Raw genomic sequence first — 19,926 nt, 5'->3', positions numbered from 1 at the left:
TACGGTGCTTTCTTTGGCTGTGAGGGAACGTGAGGTAGAAAAGTCGATTTTCCAGCTGTTGCTGTGGATACCAGGTCCGAGAGACCGTCCCCAAACAATTCCTCACTCTTATAAGGCAAAACCTCCATGTGCCTTTTAGAATCAGCATCGCCTGTCCACTGCCGAGTCCATAATACTCTCCTGGCAGAAATGGAAATTGCATTAATTCTCGATGCCAGTCGGCAAATATCCCTCTGTGCATCTCTCATATATAAAACTACGTCCTTTAGATGCTCTATGGTTAGCAAAATAGTGTCCCTGTCGAGTGTATCAATGTTGTCTGACAGGGTATCGGACCAAGCTGCTGCAGCACTACACATCCATGCTGAAGCAATTGCAGGTCTCAGTATAGTACCTGAGTGTGTATATACAGACTTCAGGATAGCCTCCTGCTTTCTATCTGCAGGCTCCTTTAAGGCAGCCGTATCCTGACACGGCAGTGCCACCTTTTTCGATAAGCGTGTGAGCGCTTTGTCCACCCTAGGGGATGTTTCCCAACGTACCCTATCCGTTGGCGGGAAAGGGTACGCCATCAGTAACTTCTTATGAATGACCAGTTTCTTATCAGGGGAACACCACGCTTCTTCACACAATTCATTTAACGCATCAGATGGGGGAAAAGTCACTGGCTGCTTTTTCTCCCCAAACATAATACCCTTTTTAATGGTAACGGGGTTAATGTCAGAAATGTTCAAAACATTTTTCATTGCCGTAATCATGCAACGGATGGCCCTTGTGGACTGTACATTTGTCTCATCCTCGTCTACACTGGAGTCAGACTCCGTGTCGACATCTGTGTCTGCCATCTGAGGTAGCGGGCGTTTTTGAGACCCTGATGGCCTCTGAGATGCCTGGGCAGGCGCGGGCTGAGATGCCGGCTGTCCCAAGGCTGTTACATCATCCAACCTTTTATGTATGGAGTTGACACTGTCGGTTAATACCTTCCACATATCCATCCACTCCGGTGTCGGCCCCGTAGGGGGCGACATCACACTTATCGGCTCCTGCACCGCCTCCACGTAACCATCCTAATCAAACATGTCGACACAGCCGTACCGACACACCGCACACACACAGGGAATGCTCTGACTGAGGACAGGACCCCACAAAGTCCTTTGGGGAGACAGAGAGAGAGTATGCCAGCACACACCACAGCGCTATATAATACAGGGATTAACACTATTACTGAGTGATTTTTCCCAATAGCTGCTTATATACACAATATTGCGCATAAATTTATGTGCCCCCCCTCTCTTTTTTACCCTTTTTGTACTGTATACTGCAGGGGAGAGCCTGGGGAGCGTCCTTCCAGCGGAGCTGTGAAAAGAAAATGGCGCTGGTGTGCTGAGGAAGATAGCCCCGCCCCCTCAGCGGCGGGCTTCTCTCCCGCTTTTTATAATGTTAATGGCGGGGGTTTATACACATATACAGTGTTATACACTGTATTATGTGTTATTTGTGCCAAAAAGGTAATCTAATTGCTGCCCAGGGCACCCCCCCCCCCCCCCCAGCGCCCTGCACCCAACAGTGACCGGAGTGTGTGGTGTGCTAAGGGAGCAATGGCGCACAGCTGCAGTGCTGTGCGCTACCTTAATGAAGACAGAAGTCTTCAGCCGCCGATTTTCAACTTTCTCTTCAGTCTTCTGGCTCTGCAAGGGGGACGGCAGCGCGGCTCCGGGACCGGACGACCGAGGTCGGGGCCTGTGTTCGATCCCTCTGGAGTTAATGGTGTCCAGTAGCCTAAGAAGCCCAAGCTAGCTGCAAGCAGGTAGGTTCGCTTCTCTCCCCTCAGTCCCACGTAGCAGTGAGTCTGTTGCCAGCAGATCTCACTGAAAATAAAAAACCTAACAAATACTTTCTTTTCTAGGAAGCTCAGGAGAGCCCCTAGGGTGCATCCAGCTCTGGCCGGGCACAGATTCTAACTGAGGTCTGGAGGAGGGGCATAAAGGGAGGAGCCAGTGCACACCAGATATAGTACCTAATCTTTCTTTAAGAGTGCCCAGTCTCCTGCGGAGCCCGTCTATTCCCCATGGTCCTTACGGAGTACCCAGCATCCACTAGACGTCAAAGAAATAAAAGGTATTAGAGAAAGAATACGGAGGTATAGAGACCAGAGGAAAGACCTGTAGCGGGTATACTGTAGTTACTACACAGTTAATTTGAAAGCCACAGATTTTCACTCCATTTGTGTGCTGGATTTAAAGGGCAATAGAAATACAAGCAAAACAAGCCTGAATTTACATGTATTATTACTGCCCTTTATCATCCAGCGATCATAGACAGTGAGAATCAGTGGCTTTGAAAAACTGATACTTAGTAAATATAACTGTTGTCTGTTGAAAATCTCAAGCGACCAGGTTCTGGAATACAATGTGTTAAATATGGAGACTCACACAGGACATATTAAAAAGGATAATCATTAATCAAAGTTACAATAATGAAAACATGCAAGTAACAAATTCTAGTCAGTTACAATAATAACAAGAACAAATTAGAACACTCAGCACTTTTCCCAGATGTTATAAGATCTGTCCCAGATGATGGTCATCGATTAAGTAGTTTAAATAATGTAGTTCAGTCATTCTCTAGGGTCCCGCCTAATAACTTTGTCGCAAGTTACAAGCTGGAGGGGGTTTGTAGAAGTCTAGGTCCGCTGCAGCCATACCTAGCTTCCATCAGAACTACATGCTATGCGCAAGTCTCTAGGCTTTATAACCCTGCAAGGATACGCTAACATTGTCTTACCAGATATTACATTCAGGGTCTGTGACGCTGGGTGCAGTAGTCATTCAGGATAACATAATTTATGCTATTCTAGACAACTGTACCCTTTCCCCTACTTATGTACACAATACCCCAAACATCTTACTAGACCGTTTCCATCTGAGATACTGATAACAGGAACATATATTATAATCAGCCATCCTAAAAGCTGTATACACTTCCCACTCACTATGTCTTTCACACTATGTCAAAGGTGAAAGAAAACTTGCAACTTAACGTGAGACTTTATTTCTAACTGGTGCCTATATGTCTGCAAAGCACTAATCCTAATAAAATGTACAGTATTTAAATCAAAGAGGTCATACATATACAAAATGGAGTTAAACATGGACAAAATGGCATCTAAAAAGTGGTTAAAAATAACACCCCGTACAATAACCCATACGGTGAAACAAAGCAGCATACATTGTTCCTGTAGAAATACCCAGTACTCATAGCCCTGCTGGTCAGAGAAGGAATCCCAGTACTGAGAGGAGCTGCTGGAACTCTCTACTAGTCCCAGCACCTGCATGAGCAGAACAGCTGTATATTACAGAGCTCAGTAATGGCAGTCCCACGGTCATTGGCTATTGTTATACTGCAGCTCTAGTTCCTAACACAGAGACCTTCCCAAGGGGAAAAGTACCTCCAGGTCCACTTGTCTGACCTCTCCTGTCTTTATCAACAGTCATTTATATAAAACACTTCACATTCAGAAAATAAATATTGGTTCCATTGAATTCATACAGTTGTGATAAGTTACATTACTTATGATACACATGCTGCACTCGGGCCCTCAGAGTGACTCCGCATGTGATTACTGAGTGTTTTCTTTTTAGTAAAACACTTGCTACATTCAGAGCATGTAAATGGTTTCTCTCCTGTGTGACGCCACTGGTGTATAACAAGATATGACTTCCGGGAAAAACACTTGCTGCATTCAGAACATTTAAAAGGTTTCTCTCCTGTGTGACTCCCCTGATGTATAACAAGAGATGCCTTATGGGAAAAACATTTGCTGCACTCAGAACATATAAATGGTTTCTCTCCTGTGTGACTCCTCAGATGTGTAACAAGATGTGACTTATGGGAAAAACATTTGCTGCATTCAGAACATGTAAATGGTTTGTCTCCTGTGTGACTCCTCCGATGTCTAATAAGAATTGACTTCCGGGAAAAACACTTGCTGCATTCAGAACATGTAAATGGTTTCTCTCCTGTGTGATTCCTCTGATGTATAACAAGATATGACTTATGGGAAAAACACTTTCTGCATTCAGAACATTTAAATGGTTTCTCTCCTGTGTGACTCCTCTGATGTATAACAAGCTCTGACTTCTGGGAAAAACCCTTGCTGCATTCAGAACATACAAATGGTTTCTCTCCTGTGTGACTCCTCTGATGTATAACAAGATATGACTTATGGGAAAAACACTTGCTGCATTCAGAACATTTAAATGGTTTCTCTCCTGTGTGACTCCTCTGATGTATAACAAGATGTGACTTATGGGAAAAACACTTGCTGCATTCAGAACATTTAAATGGTTTCTCTCCTGTGTGACTCCTCTGATGTATAACAAGCTCTGACTTCTGGGAAAAACACTTGCTACATTCAGAACATTCAAATGGTTTCTTTACTCTGTGACTCCTCTGATGTATAACAAGATGTGCCTTCCGGGAAAAACACTTGCTGCATTCAGAACATTCAAAAGGTTTCTCTCCTGTGTGACTCCTCTGATGTGTGAGAAGATATGATTTACATGTAAAGCTTCTGTCACACTCAGAGCACAGATGTGGTTTCTCTCCTGTGTGACTCCTCTGATGTATGATAAGATGTGATTTACATGTAAAGCTTTTGTAACACTCAGAGCACAGATGCGGTTTCTCTCCTGTGTGACTCCTCTGATGTATGATAAGATGTGATTTACATGTAAAGCTTCTGTCACACTCAGAGCACAGATGTGGTTTCTCTCCTGTGTGACTCCTCTGATGCATGATAAGATGTGACTTCTGGGAGAAACACTTGCTGCATTCAGAACATATAAATGGTTTCTCTTCTGTGTGACTCCTCTGATGTATAAGAAGACATGACTTCTGGGAAAAACACTTGCTGCATTCAGAACAAATAAATGGTCTCTCTCCTGTGTGACTCCTCTGATGTATGATAAGTTTTGATTTATATGTAAAGCTTGTGTCACACTCAGAGCATAGATGTGGTCTCTCTCCTGTGTGACTCCTCTGATGTATGAGAAGATATGATTTACATGTAAAGCTTCTGTCACACTCAGAGCACAGATATGGTCTCTCTCCAGTGTGAATCCTCTGATGTCTGATAAGATGTGATTTACATGTAAAGCTTCTGTCACACTCAGAGCACAGATGTGGTCTCTCTCCTGTGAGACTCATCATGTAATGGATAAAAACTTCTATTCATAAAATGAAAATCTTTCTTTGAACCATTCAGAAGCTTATAATTTCTTCTTATCTTTAGTTTTCTAGATCAGGGAACAAGATTCCTTTCCCGTCTCTTTCTGCAGCCTTGTCTTCTATTCTTAGTGGGACTCCAGCGCTTTATGTTACCTGTAAAAAAATAGAAAAATAAAAAACGGTTATTTAATAGCCTGAAGATCACCACTGTAATCAGATGTAGTGTTATATTGTATAAGGAACATGAGGTATCTTTATGTATGTTGCCTAATTGCTGGGCTCCCATTTCCAGTCAGATGTGCAGTACAGAGACCCCTTTCCTCCTGCCACAGATACTATATATATATATATATATATATATATATATGGAAAAAGTGGATGAGATCCAAGCGACCTTCGGTGGTACAAAGTCTGAGTGACTAGGCAGAATATTTCTCAAAACAAAGAGATTTATTATAAAGAACGTTTAGGACAATTGTACATATAAAAAAGGGGTTTAAACATAAAGAATGTATATATACCATACACGAATGTTTTAAAAACTGATTTTAAATTGTCTTAAAAACATTCTAAAAAGGCACATAGAAGACAAGGTAAGAAAGTGCTAAAAATATTTTTGCTAAAAATGAGAAGTAAAAGAGGCAAAAATTATACAGAAAAATTCATATATATAAAAAAAAAAATCGGTATAGCAAAAAAAAGCAGCTTATCTGAGGATATCAGTAGTAGCAGGAATCACCCAACGCGTTTCGTCTGGTCTGACTTCATCAAGGGGTAGTGAGCATACTGGGACATATCATCTATATATACCCCACTGGGTAGGAGGTGTTTGGTTACATCACTTCCTGTGGTTAATTGGTATTGTGATATAAAATTGCAAAAAACATATAATACATTAAACTGGTGAAAAGGGAGGGCTTAGATGGAGCCCAGCGCTATATTTGTGCTTGTAAACTGTACAGGGATGTCTTATAAATCATAGAAAGCGTTCAGAGGTGTTCAGTTCCGGTTTATGACGCTAATCGCGTCATTTCCGCCCCACTTCCGGTGTCCGGAAAGTTCTTCTGAGCATGCGCCGGCTGGAAAGCATGAAGGTGCGGCGGCCATTTTACTGTAGCCTATGAGGTAAGACAGTCCCATAGAGTGGAAGCAGCTGGCGGCGGCCATGTTTTCGTAGATATAGTTCATTCAACTGAATAGGTGATACATACTTCTTTTGTCTCCAAAATCGGAAAGCCACATAGAAATAAGGATAAAAACGGGATTAGTGCTTAAAAATGTTTGAAATGCATCTATGACAGGTGGTCTGAGTATAAATTCCTCATATTGTTGTGAACTTAGGTACTAAAGTTAAAATGCAGTTATATCAAGATCTTTATTAGATCTGCATTTAAAGCATATCATGTCCCTATGGGGACGATATCATGTATAATAATGTGTCAAAAGTTGGTAACAGGAGAGGTTCTGATTTAGGTACATATGTTGAATATGGAATAAATGCACTGAAAAAATTGCTAAGACAAGCCACATTATCATTTAAATGATTGGAGAAACCATCACAATAGTATTTTTATTATTATTAGTATGGATATAGAGAGAGCGCCGTCGATCCAATTATTATTACAGCACCCGGTCTTCTTGGGAAGTTTCCTTACCCAGTACTGGCCGGGCCGACACTGCTTGGCTTCCAAGATCGGACGAATTTGGGCATGTCCAGTGTGGTATGACTGTAATTTGGGATCTGGGCATTCTCAAAAAAGAATTTAACTGAGGTTCTAATGCCTCTCCGCATCTGTCCGGGGGAGAAAGGTATGGTAACTAGAAGAGGAGAAATGGGATATCAGGCTTACGTTCATAAGAAAGGGGCTATTTCGTAGCCTTCATTCAGTCCGTCTGGATGGAGTGATTTCATTTCATGTATCCAGAACATCTCTCTTCTTGATAGTAGATTGGAGAGGTCCCCTCCTCTCTCTCCGAGTGTCACTAGTTCCATGCCCTTGAATGTAAGTTCTTCCGGGTTGGAGCCGTGGTGTTGTAGAAAATGTCTGGATACGGCATGCGTTTGGACTCTGTTCTTAATGTTCCTTACATGCTCCTGTATACGGATTTTCAGTGGTCTCTTTGTTTTGCCTATGTACTTCATCTTGCAAGGACACTCCAGGAGGCAGATGACCGAGGATGTGTTGCAATTAATAAAGTGCTTAATCTTATACTCCTTAGTTTCACCAGTGTTCTTAAATGTCTTTCGGTTTGGATTTACGTATTTGCAGATATTGCAATGACCGCATTTGAAGCAGCCCACACATTTGTGTAGTACACCTGTGGGTGCTTCATGTTTTCTCAACATACTTGGTGCAAGGAGATCTTTTAAATTTTGTGATTTCCTGAATACCACCTGTGGTTCTGTTGGTAAGTATTCTTTAAGAATGGGATCCATTAGCAATATATTCCAATGTGATTTGAGTGTTCGTTTGATCAGGTTGTCATGTCTACTGTAACCAGTAATGAATCGGACGGTGTCTTGGGTGTTTTCTTTTGACTTATATTTCAGAAGATCTTTTCTCTCAAAGGTTCTCACTTTGTTGTTGGCTGCTGTTAAAATATGATCAGGGTACTTTTTTTCTTTAAATCTCTCTGTGTAGATTGACAATTGGGCATCGCGATCCTCCTCTTTTTTGCAGTTCCTTGCAATCCTAGTGAACTGTGAGAGGGTAATATTATTCTTCCATTGTTGAAGATGATTACTCTGATAGTGAACATAGCTGTTTGTGTCCACGTTTTTAATAAAGTTTTTAGTGACAATCTCATTGCCTTGATGGCTCAGTATCAGATCCAGGAACTCTATTTGTTCCGTACTGTTGTTGGAGGTAAACTTCAGGTTCATGGTATTGTCGGAAATATAGATTAAAAATTCTTTAAAAGAGAGTTCATCGCCATCCGATATGATTAAAATATCATCTATATACCTCTTATAAAATATGATGTTTGGATTAAAAGGATGGTTGGTAAAAATATACTCGTTTTCCCAATATCCCATAAAAAGATTGGCGAAACTAGGCGCAAAAATAGTGCCCATTGCTGTCCCACAGGTCTGGAGGTAAAATTGATCCACAAATTTAAAATAGTTGTGCTTCAAGATAAAATTCATAATTTCGCAAATGAAGGTCTGGTGATTATCCGTGATGAGATGGTCCTTATCCATGTAGAACTTACATGCCTGGATTCCCTTCTCATGTTCGATGCACGTATAGAGAGACTGCACGTCTATCGTGACCCATCTATAAGTGTCTTTCCATCCTTGCGATTCCATGAAGTTGAGAACTGAAGTGGTGTCCTTGAGATACGCTGGTAAATCCATAACATATTTTCTAAGGAAAATATCCACATATTCTGATAAATGCGAGGTTAGGGAATCAATTCCTGCCACAATGGGCCTCCCCGGTGGGTTAGTCATTGATTTATGGATTTTGGGGAGGAAGTAAAAAATGGGGGTCACAGGGTTGGTGTTAAGGAGGTATTGGTATTCCTCCTTAGATAATGTTTCATTCCTAAGGCCTTTGAGGAGGATGGCTCTAAGTTCCTCCACAAAAAGTTCCTTCGGATCCGCTATTAATGGTTTGTACGAGGATCTATCTCCCAAAAGTCTTTCTGCTTCCGTAATGTATGCTGAGCGGTCCATAATCACCAGCCCTCCCCCTTTGTCAGCTGGTTTTAAAATAATGTCCTTATTATCCTGAATTTGTTTGATCGCTTGCCTTTCTCTGTTGGTTAGGTTTTTTTCTTTAATAGGTTGGATCTCTGCCTCACATAGGTCTTTCATCACAAGATCGTAGAATATGCCTATGTTGTTGCCCTTAGATTCGAGTGGGTAAAATTTTGATACTGGTCTTAGTCCTGATTTTGATTGCTCATAGTTCCGTACGACAGCATCTTCTTTCCTTTAAAAGTGCCGTTTCAGGGTGAGTTTTCTCACAAATTTATTTAGGTCCACGAATGTGTCGAATTTATTCATCCCTTTTGTAGGTGCGAATGACAAGCCTTTGTTCAGGAGAGAAGTTTCCTGCATCGTTAGTTCATGGCTGGATATATTGAAGATGCCTTTATGTGTAAGGTTTCCTACTGCAGATTCCTTCGTTTGAAGCGACTTTTTCCTGCCAGCCCCACGGCATCCTCTTCTTCTAGCTGTCTTTTTCGTGGTGACGCATACCTCTCTCCTTCCTTGATGGTAGTTCTTAGTGTGTCCCTGACCCTCGTGCTTGGGCCCGGGGATAAAAAAACATTCTCTCCTGTTGAGTCCAATTTGTGCAGTGCTGAGAATCTATTGGTAGTCTGTATATATCTCCTTTCCCGTGAAGTATTACTGGGTAATCTTCTTTTCCCTCTTTGTGGTATGGATTGCCAATAATCCCTTTTCCCTTTTCCTTCTTGTGGTCCTTCTCTACTAAACCTGTTCCAGTTTTTCACTTCATTATTTTCGTAATCCTGTTTGTCCCTGCTGAACTTCTTTTCTTTATTCCTAATAACTACGTCCTCTATATGTTCTAGCTTTTTGTTTAGAACTTTCTCGTTAATCTTGAAATCTTCCTTGTCTTTGAAGTTCTCAAAGCCCTTTTCGGTTTCATTAATTTCCTTTTCTAGATTCACAAGAATACGTTTTTTCTCTGTGACGAGCAATCTCATTAAATTGATTGAACAATTATGCAAAATGTTATCCCATTCTTTCATGAAGGCTTGGTTTTCGGTCCCAAAGGTGGGTTGTTTTAAAATTCTGAGGCCTCTAGGGACTCTATCCACATTGACATAATGGCCCTCATTCCGAGTTGTTCGCTCGTTCTTTTTCATCGCATCGCAGTGAAAATCCGCTTAGTACGCATGCGCAATGTTCGCACTGCGACTGCGCCAAGTAACTTTACTATGAAGATAGTAATTTTACTCACGGCTTTTTCATCGCTCCGGCGATCGTAATGTAATTGACAGGAAATGGGTGTTACTGGGCGGAAACACGGCGTTTTAGGGGCGTGTGGCTGAAAACGCTACCGTTTCCGGAAAAAACGCAAGAGTGGCCGGAGAAACGGTGGGAGTGTCTGAGTGAACGCTGGGTGTGTTTGTGACGTCAACCAGGAACGACAAGCACTGAACTGATCGCAGATGCCGAGTAAGGTTGAAGCTACTCTAAAACTGCTACGAGGTTTGTGATCGCAATATTGCGAATACATCGGTCGCACTTTTAAGATGCTAAGATACACTCCCAGTAGGCGGCGGCTTAGCGTGTGTAACTCTGCTATAAACGCATTGCGACCGATCAACTCGGAATGAGGGCCAATGTTCTAAACCTTTGATGTCCCACCAAGCTTTAATTTCCTTGACAAGTAGTCTCTCAATATCCCAGAACATATTATCTAGGTTATCTTGTCTTAGCAATTTTTTTAGCAATTTTTTCAGTGCATTTATTCCATATTCAACATATGTACCTAAATCAGAACCTCTCCTGTTACCAACTTTTGACACATTATTATACATGATATCGTCCCCATAGGGACATGATATGCTTTAAATGCAGATCTAATAAAGATCTTGATATAACTGCATTTTAACTTTAGTACCTAAGTTCACAACAATATGAGGAATTTATACTCAGACCACCTGTCATAGATGCATTTCAAACATTTTTAAGCACTAATCCCGTTTTTATCCTTATTTCTATGTGGCTTTCCGATTTTGGAGACAAAAGAAGTATGTATCACCTATTCAGTTGAATGAACTATATCTACGAAAACATGGCCGCCGCCAGCTGCTTCCACTCTATGGGACTGTCTTACCTCATAGGCTACAGTAAAATGGCCGCCGCACCATCATGCTTTCCAGCCGGCGCATGCTCAGAAGAACTTTCCGGACACCGGAAGTGGGGCGGAAATGACGCGATTAGCGTCATAAACCGGAACTGAACACCTCTGAACACTTTCTATGATTTATAAGACATCCCTGTACAGTTTACAAGCGCAAATATAGCGCTGGGCTCCATCTAAACCCCCCCTTTTCACCAGTTTAATGTATTATATGTTTTTTTCAATTTTATATCACAATACCAATTAACCACAGGAAGTGATGTAACCAAACACCTCCTACCCAGTGGGGTATATATAGATGATATGTCCCAGTATGCTCACTACCCCTTGATGAAGTCAGACCAGACGAAATGCGTTGGGTGATTCCTGCTACTACTGATATCCTCAGATAAGCTGCTTTTTTTGCTATACCGATTTTTTTTTATATATATATGAATTTTTCTGTATAATTTTAGCCTCTTTTACTTCTCATTTTTAGCAAAAATATTTTTAGCACTTTCTTACCTTGTCTTCTATGTGCCTTTTTAGAATGTTTTTAAGACAATTTAAAATCAGTTTTTAAAACATTCGTGTATGGTATATATACATTCTTTATGTTTAAACCCCTTTTTTTATATGTACAATTGTCCTAAACGTTCTTTATAATAAATCTCTTTGTTTTGAGAAATATTCTGCCTAGTCACTCAGACTTTGTACCACCGAAGGTCGCTTGGATCTCATCCACTTTTTCCAAATTTTTTACTGCACACGTACAAGTGCGGGTCGTATTTAAGATCTAGCAGACGCCCCATATATAGAGGGGAGTGGTTTATAGTGACTAGATGTGTTTTTTTGAGGCACACCCATAAACGACATAATAAGTATTTCTGCTGTATCTCTGGCGCTGTTGGTTCACACTATACACATATATATATATATATATATATATATATATATATATAAACAAATCAAATTATAATAAAATTATGTTATCAAATTGGAATGAAATGACAGTTAGGCAGTATCCAATTAGCTGCAGTATATTGATAACTTATAGCAAATACAATCATTTGGTATCATGTTAGTGGCGATAAGTTATTATTGATAAGTCTCCATAGGGTTTATTGTGTATTTCTCTTCACCATCTTTGAGCTGGTGGTAAGTAATGAAAAATCCCTATTAAAAATGTTGCCATTTGGTTCTGAATCCCTGGTACATCCCTCTGAATGACTAATGAGGCACTTAGAAGTTTTTAATTATTTTTATAAGGTTTCCACTGTTTTTTTAAAGATCCCTAAAATTACCCAAATATATATTTATACCCATTTTTATGTACCCCAAATTTAATGAGAGCACTTATTTTGCTGAAAAAAATTGCTTTATATAAATTTTCTGCATTTAAACAAAAAATGCATATAACAAATTTGACCTTATTTAATGACAGTAAATATTTTTATTATGGCCACAAATAGACGTCTACAATGTTTTCCTGAGTTAGTTTGATTTTTTGGGGGTACAGGCAGAATTCCTCACTTTCTCCAATGCCAGCTAGAATTATCACGCGTTTCCTGTTATTGCCATTTTGGAATAGTATAGGTGTGATAAATGGGAGCGTGCAGGCTGCAATAACACGATTTGGGAGGTAGGTGTCATAACATTAGCTGTGATCTCAGATCGTGTTATCAAGGCTAATTGGATACCCCCCTTGGTAAGAACTCTGATCCCTCCCCCCAGTGTCAGAGATGCACAGGAGTGAGTGGACAGTGGGGAAGGGAGGAGAGGTGCGGAGAAAGGGTTTCATAAAAAATCTATATAATGATATTCTGATCTCCTGTAAAAAGCATAGATAGGTGATATATGCTACAAATCTGGCCATACCTCCCGTCAGCTGATGCACCAGGATGCTGCCTCTTTCTCTGCACAAGTCATGGAAATGGGGATAATGTGAAACACTACAATCATTCTGAGACGAGACGGACAGTACGAGGAAAGGATTTTTGTTAATCTAAGGGCAAGATTCATACCAGCCCACACCATCCACACCGTATAACATGGGATATACTAACCAGTTAACAGCATGAACAAAACAGCATCAGCCAAAGACTGATCTTAACTGTAACATAACCCTTATGTAAGCAATAACTATATACAAGTCTTGCAGAAATATGGCCGCACTGGGACGGGCGCCCAGCATCCTCTATGGACTAGGAGAAAAAGATTTACCGGTAGGTTTAAAATCTTATTTTCTCTTACGTCCTAGAGGATGCTGGGGACTCCGTAAGGACCATGGGGATTACACCAAAGCTCCCAAACGGGAGAGAGTGCGGATGACTCTGCAGCACCGATTGAGCAAACAGGAGGTCCTCGTCAGCCAGGGTATCAAACTTATAGAATTTTGCAAAGGTGTTTGAACCCTACAAAGAAGCAGCTCAGCACAGCTGTAGTGCAGAGACCCCTCGGGCAGCTGCCCAATAAGGGCCCACCTTCCTAGTGGAATGGGCCTTGACCGATTTTGGTAACGGCAATCCAGCCGTAGAATGAGCCTGCTGAAACGTGTTACAGATCCAGCGAGCAATAGTCTGCTTGTTGGCTGCATACAGGACAAATAGTGCTTCTGTTTTTCTGACTCTAGCCGTTCTGGCAACGTAAATTTTCAAAGCCCTGACCACATCAAGGGACTCGGAATCCTCCAAGTTTCGCGTAGCCACAGGCACCACAATAGGTTGGTTCATATGAAAAGATGACACCACCTTAGGCAAAAATTTAGGACAGGTCCGCAATTCTGCTCTATCCATATGGACAACCAGACAGGGGCTTTTATGAGACAAAGCCGCCAATTCCGACACTCGCCTAGCCGAAGCCAAGGCTAACAACATGACCACCTTCCAAGTGAGATATTTTAACTCCACCATTTCAAGTGGTTCAAACCAGTGCGACTTAAGGAAACTCAACACCACATTAAGGTCCCAAGGCGCCACCGGAGGTACAAAAGGAGGCTGAATATGCAGCACTCCCTTCCCAAAAGTCTGTACTTCTGGGAGAGAAGCTAATTCTTTCTAAGAGAAAATAGATAAGGCCGAAATCTGAACCTTAATGGAGCTCGATTTTAGGCCCATATTCACTTGTTTGTAGGAAGTGAAGGAAACGGCCTAGATGGAATTCTTCCGTAGGAGAATTCCTGGCCTCACACCAAGAAACATACTTTCGCCATATACGGTGATAGCGTTTAGCTGTTATGTCCTTCCTAGCCTTTTTCAGAGTAGGAATGACCTAATCCGGAATGCCCTTTTCCGCTAGGATCTGGCGTTCAACCGCCATGCCGTCAAATGCAGCCGCGGTAAGTCTTGAAACAGACAGGGCCCCTGTTGCAACAGGTCCTGCCTTAGAGGAAGAGGCCACGGACCTTCTGTGAGCATCTCCTGCAGATCCGGATACCAGGCCCTTCGCGGCCAATCTGGAACAATGAGAATTATCTGTACTCCTCTTTTTCTTATTATTCTCAACACCTTTGGGATGAGAGGAAGAGAAGGAAACACAAGCAGACTGGAACACCCACGGTGTCACCAGGGCGTCCACAGCTACCGCCTGAGGGTCTCTTGACCTGGCGCAATATCTCAGTAGCTTTTTGTTGAGGCGGGACGCCATCATGTCTATCTGTGGCAGTCCCCACTGACTTGCAATCTGTGCGAAGACTTCCTGATGAAGTCCCCACTCTCCTGGATGCAGGTCATGCATGCTGAGGAAGTCTGCTTCCCAGTTGTCCACTCCTGGAATGAACACTGCTGACAGTGCGCTTACATGATTTTCTGCCCAGCAAAGAATCCTAGTGGCTTCCGCCATCTCCACTCTGCTCCTTGTGCCGCCTTGGCGGTTTACGTGAGCCACTGCGGTGATGTTGTCTGACTGAATCAGAACCGGTAGGTCGCGAAGTAAGTTCTCCGCTTAATGCAGGGCGTTGTATATGGCCCTTAACTCCAGGAGGTTGATGTGAAGACAAGTCTCCTGACTTGTCCAAAGTCCTTGGAAGTTTATTCCTTGTGTGACTGCTCCCCAAACTCGGAGGCTCGCGTCCGTGGTCACCAGAAACCAGTCCTGAATGCCGAACCTGCGGCCCTCTAGAAGGTGAGCACTCTGTAGCCACCACAGGAGAGATACCCTGGCCCTGGGAGACAGGGTGATCAATTGATGAATCTGTAGACGAGACCCGGACCACTTGTCCAGTAGGTCCCATTGGAAGGTCCTCGCATGGAACCTGCTGAAGGGAATGGTCTCGTACGATGCCACCATCTTTCCCAGGACTCGAGTGCAGTGATGCACGGACACCTGTTTTGGCTTCAGTAGGTTCCTGACCAGGGTCATAAGTTTCTTTCTGAGCCTTTTCCATCGGAAGATAAACCCTTTTCTGGTCCATATCCAGGATCATGCCCAGGAAGGTCAGACGAGTCGTAGGAACCAGCTGTGACTTTGAGATCTTGAGAATCCAGCCGTGTTGCTGTAACACTTTCAGTGAAAGTGACACGTTGCTCAGCAACTGCTCTCTTGATCTCGCTTTTATGAGATAGTCCAAGTACGGGATAATTATGACACCCTGCTTGCGCAGGAGCACCATAATTTCCGCCATTACCTTGGTGAAAATCCTCGGGGCCGTGGAAAGCCCAAACGGCAACGTCTGAAATTGGTAATGACAATCTTGTACCGCAAATCTCAGGTACACCTGGTGAGGTGGATATATGGGAACATGAAGGTATGCAGTATAGGTTCAGGGATTTTAAATTTAAAATGGGTCTGGCCGAACCGTCCGGTTCTGGGACTATAAACAGGGTTGAGTAATAACCACTCCCCTGTTGAAGTAGGGGAACCTTGACCACCACCTGTTGAAGATACAATTTGTGAATTGCATTTAACACTAACTCCCTTTCTGGGGGAGAAGCCGGCAGGGCCGATTTGAAAAACCGGCGAGGAGGCACCTCTTCGAATTCCAGCTTGTAACCCTGGGAAACAATTTCTATTGCCCAGGGGTCCACTCGTGAGTGAATCCAGATATGGCTGAAAAGTCGAAGATGTGCCCCCACTAGGGTGGACTCCCGTAGTGGAACCCCAGCGTCATGCGGTGGATTTTGCAGAGGCCGGAGAGGACTTCTGCTCCTGGGAACTAGCTGTGTTGTGCAGCTTTTTTCCTCTGCCCTTACCTCTGGCAAGAAAGGACGCACCTCATACTTTCTTGCTTTTCTGTGACCGAAAGGACTGCATTTGATAATGTGGCGCTTTCTTAGGCTGTGAGGGAATATAAGGCAAAAAATTGGATTTACCAGCCGTAGCTGTGGAGGCCAGGTCCGAGAGACCTTCTCCAAACAATTCCTCACCTTTGTAAGGTAAGACCTCCATTTGCCTTTTTGAGTCGGCATCACCTGTCCATTGCCGGGTCCATAGGACTCGTCTAGCAGAAATCGACATAGCGTTGACTCTAGAACCCAGTAAAGCAGTGTCTCTTTGAGCATCTCTCATATATAAGACAGCATCTTTTATATGTCCTAGGGTCAATAAGATGGTATCCTTATCCGGGTCTCAATCTCCGCTGATAAGGTATCTGTCCACGCTGCTACCGCGCTACAAACCCAAGCCAACGCAATAGCCGGTCTGAGTAAAGTACCAGAATGTGTGTAAATGGACTTCAAAATAACCTCCTGCTTGCGATCAGCAGGATCCCTTAGGGTAGCCGTATCTTGGTATGGCAGCGCTACCTTTTTGGATAAGCGTGTCAACGCTTTGTCCACCCTAGGGGAGGATTCCGACCGTATCCTGTCCTTTGCCGGGAAAGAATACGCCATAAGAATCCTTTTGGGAATCTGCAGTTTTTTGTCTGGAGATTCCCACGCTTTTTCACACAACTCGTTCAGCTCATGTATGGGGGGGAAAGGTGACTTCAGGTTTCTTTCCCTTATACATGTGTACCCTCATGTCGGGGACAGGGGGTTCTTCTGTGATATACAAAACTTCTTTTATTGCAATAATCATATATCATTTAGCCAATTTTGGCTGTAACTTTGCATCATCGTAGTCGACACTGGAGTCAAAATCCGTGTCGGTTTCAGAGTCTACTATTTGGGATAGTGGGCGCTTTTGAGACTCTGAAGGTCTCTGCGATATAGGAACAGACGTGGGTTGACTCCCTGGTGGTTCCTTAGCTGCAGCTTTGTCTAATCTTTTGTACAATAAATTTACATTTGCACTTAAAACATTCCACATATCCATCCAGTCAGGTGTCGGCTAGAGATGAGCGGGTTCGGTTTCTCTGAATCCGAACCCGCACGAACTTCATGTTTTTTTCACGGGTCCGAGCAGACTCGGATCCTCCCGCCTTGCTCGGTTAACCCGAGCGCGCCCGAACGTCATCATGACGCTGTCGGATTCTCGCGAGACTCGGATTCTATATAAGGAGCCGCGCGTCGCCGCCATTTTCACACGTGCATTGAGATTGATAGGGAGAGGACGTGGCTGGCGTCCTCTCCATTAGAAATTAGATTAGAAGAGAGAGAGAGAGATTGTGCAGAGTCAGACAGAGTTTACCACAGTGACCAGTGCAGTTGTTGTTAGTTAACTTTTATTTATTTTAATATAATATATCCGTTCTCTGCTATATCCGTTCTCTGCCTGAAAAAAAACGATACACAGCAGCAGCCAGTCACACAGTGTGACTCAGTCTGTGTGCACTCAGCTCAGCCCAGTGTGCTGCACATCAATGTATAAAAGGCAAAGCTTATAATAATTGTGGGGGAGACTGGGGAGCACTGCAGGTTGTTATAGCAGGAGCCCCCAGGAGTACATAATATTATATTAATTTAAAATTAAACAGTGCACACTTTTGCTGCAGGAGTGCCACTGCCAGTGTGACTAGTGGTGACCAGTGCCTGACCACCAGTATAGTAGTATATTGTTGTATGTATTGTATACTATCTCTTTATCAACCAGTCTATATTAGCAGCAGACACAGTACAGTGCGGTAGTTCACGGCTGTGGCTACCTCTGTGTCGGCAGTCGGAACTCGGCAGGCAGTCCGTCCATCCATAATTGTATTACAATATATACCACCTAACCGTGGTATTTTTTTTTCTTTCTTTATACCGTCGTCATAGTGTCATACTAGTTGTTACGAGTATACTACTATCTCTTTATCAACCAGTGTACAGTGCGGTAGTTCACGGCTGTGGCTACCTCTGTGTCGGCAGTCGGCAGGCAGTCCGTCCATCCATAATTGTATTATTATTATAATATATACCACCTAACCGTGGTTTTTTTTTCATTCTTTATACCGTCATAGTGTCATACTAGTTGTTACGAGTATACTACTATCTCTTTATCAACCAGTGTACAGTGCGGTAGTTCACGGCTGTGGCTACCTCTGTGTCGGCAGTCGGCAGGCAGTCCGTCCATCCATAATTGTATTATTATTATAATATATACCACCTAACCGTGGTTTTTTTTTCATTCTTTATACCGTCGTCATAGTGTCATACTAGTTGTTACGAGTATACTACTCTCTCTTTATCAACCAGTGTACAGTGCGGTAGTTCACGGCTGTGGCTACCTCTGTGTCGGCAGTCGGCAGGCAGTCCGTCCATCCATAATTGTATTATAATATATACCACCTAACCGTGGTTTTTTTTTCATTCTTTATACCGTCGTCATAGTGTCATACTAGTTGTTACGAGTATACTACTATCTCTTTATCAACCAGTGTACAGTGCGGTAGTTCACGGCTGTGGCTACCTCTGTGTCGGCAGTCGGCAGGCAGTCCGTCCATCCATAATTGTATTATTATTATAATATATACCACCTAACCGTGGTTTTTTTTTCATTCTTTATACCGTCGTCATAGTGTCATACTAGTTGTTACGAGTATACTACTATCTCTTTATCAACCAGTGTACAGTGCGGTAGTTCACGGCTGTGGCTACCTCTGTGTCGGCAGTCGGCAGGCAGTCTGTCCATCCATAATTGTATTATTATTATAATATATACCACCTAACTGTGGTATTTTTTTTTCTTTCTTTATACCGTCGTCATAGTGTCATACTAGTTGTTACGAGTATACTACTATCTCTTTATCAACCAGTGTACAGTGCGGTAGTTCACGGCTGTGGCTACCTCTGTGTCGGCACTCGGCAGGCAGTCCATCCATCCATAATTGTATTATTATTATAATATATACCACCTAACCGTGGTTTTTTTTTCATTCTTTATACCGTCGTCATAGTGTCATACTAGTTGTTACGAGTATACTACTATCTCTTTATCAACCAGTGTACAGTGCGGTAGTTCACGGCTGTGGCTACCTCTGTGTCGGCAGTCGGCAGGCAGTCCGTCCATCCATAATTGTATTATTATTATAATATATACCACCTAACCGTGGTTTTTTTTTCATTCTTTATACCGTCGTCATAGTGTCATACTAGTTGTTACGAGTATACTACTATCTCTTTATCAACCAGTGTACAGTGCGGTAGTTCACGGCTGTGGCTACCTCTGTGTCGGCAGTCGGCAGGCAGTCCGTCCATCCATAATTGTATTATTATTATAATATATACCACCTAACCGTGGTTTTTTTATACCACCTAAACGTGGCAGTCCGTCCATAATTGTATACTAGTATCCAATCCATCCATCTCCATTGTTTACCTGAGGTGCCTTTTAGTTCTGCCTATAAAATATGGAGAACAAAAAAGTTGAGGTTCCAAAATTAGGGAAAGATCAAGATCCACTTCCACCTCGTGCTGAAGCTGCTGCCACTAGTCATGGCCGAGACGATGAAATGCCAGCAACGTCGTCTGCCAAGGCCGATGCCCAATGTCATAGTACAGAGCATGTCAAATCC

General features: G+C 42.7%; 1 protein-coding gene across 2 annotated transcripts in view; it reads right to left on the bottom strand.

Moving 5' to 3' along the window:
- Nucleotides 1-2,478: 2,478 nt before the first annotated feature.
- Nucleotides 2,479-19,926, bottom strand: part of LOC134936054 (zinc finger protein 268-like) — a 67,973-nt gene continuing 50,525 nt past the window's right edge. For both annotated transcript variants that reach the window (XM_063930961.1, XM_063930960.1), the window contains one exon: nt 2,479-5,382. In XM_063930961.1, coding sequence (XP_063787031.1) covers nt 3,571-5,211 — 1,641 coding nt within the window. In that variant the 5' untranslated portion in view covers nt 5,212-5,382 and the 3' untranslated portion in view covers nt 2,479-3,570. The remainder of the gene's footprint in view (nt 5,383-19,926) is intronic.

Source organism: Pseudophryne corroboree, chromosome 6, assembly GCF_028390025.1.
Source record: "Pseudophryne corroboree isolate aPseCor3 chromosome 6, aPseCor3.hap2, whole genome shotgun sequence".
Lineage (NCBI taxonomy): Eukaryota > Metazoa > Chordata > Amphibia > Anura > Myobatrachidae > Pseudophryne > Pseudophryne corroboree.
Note: the sequence above shows the minus strand (reverse complement) of the source record. Positions and strands in the feature narration are given on the sequence as shown.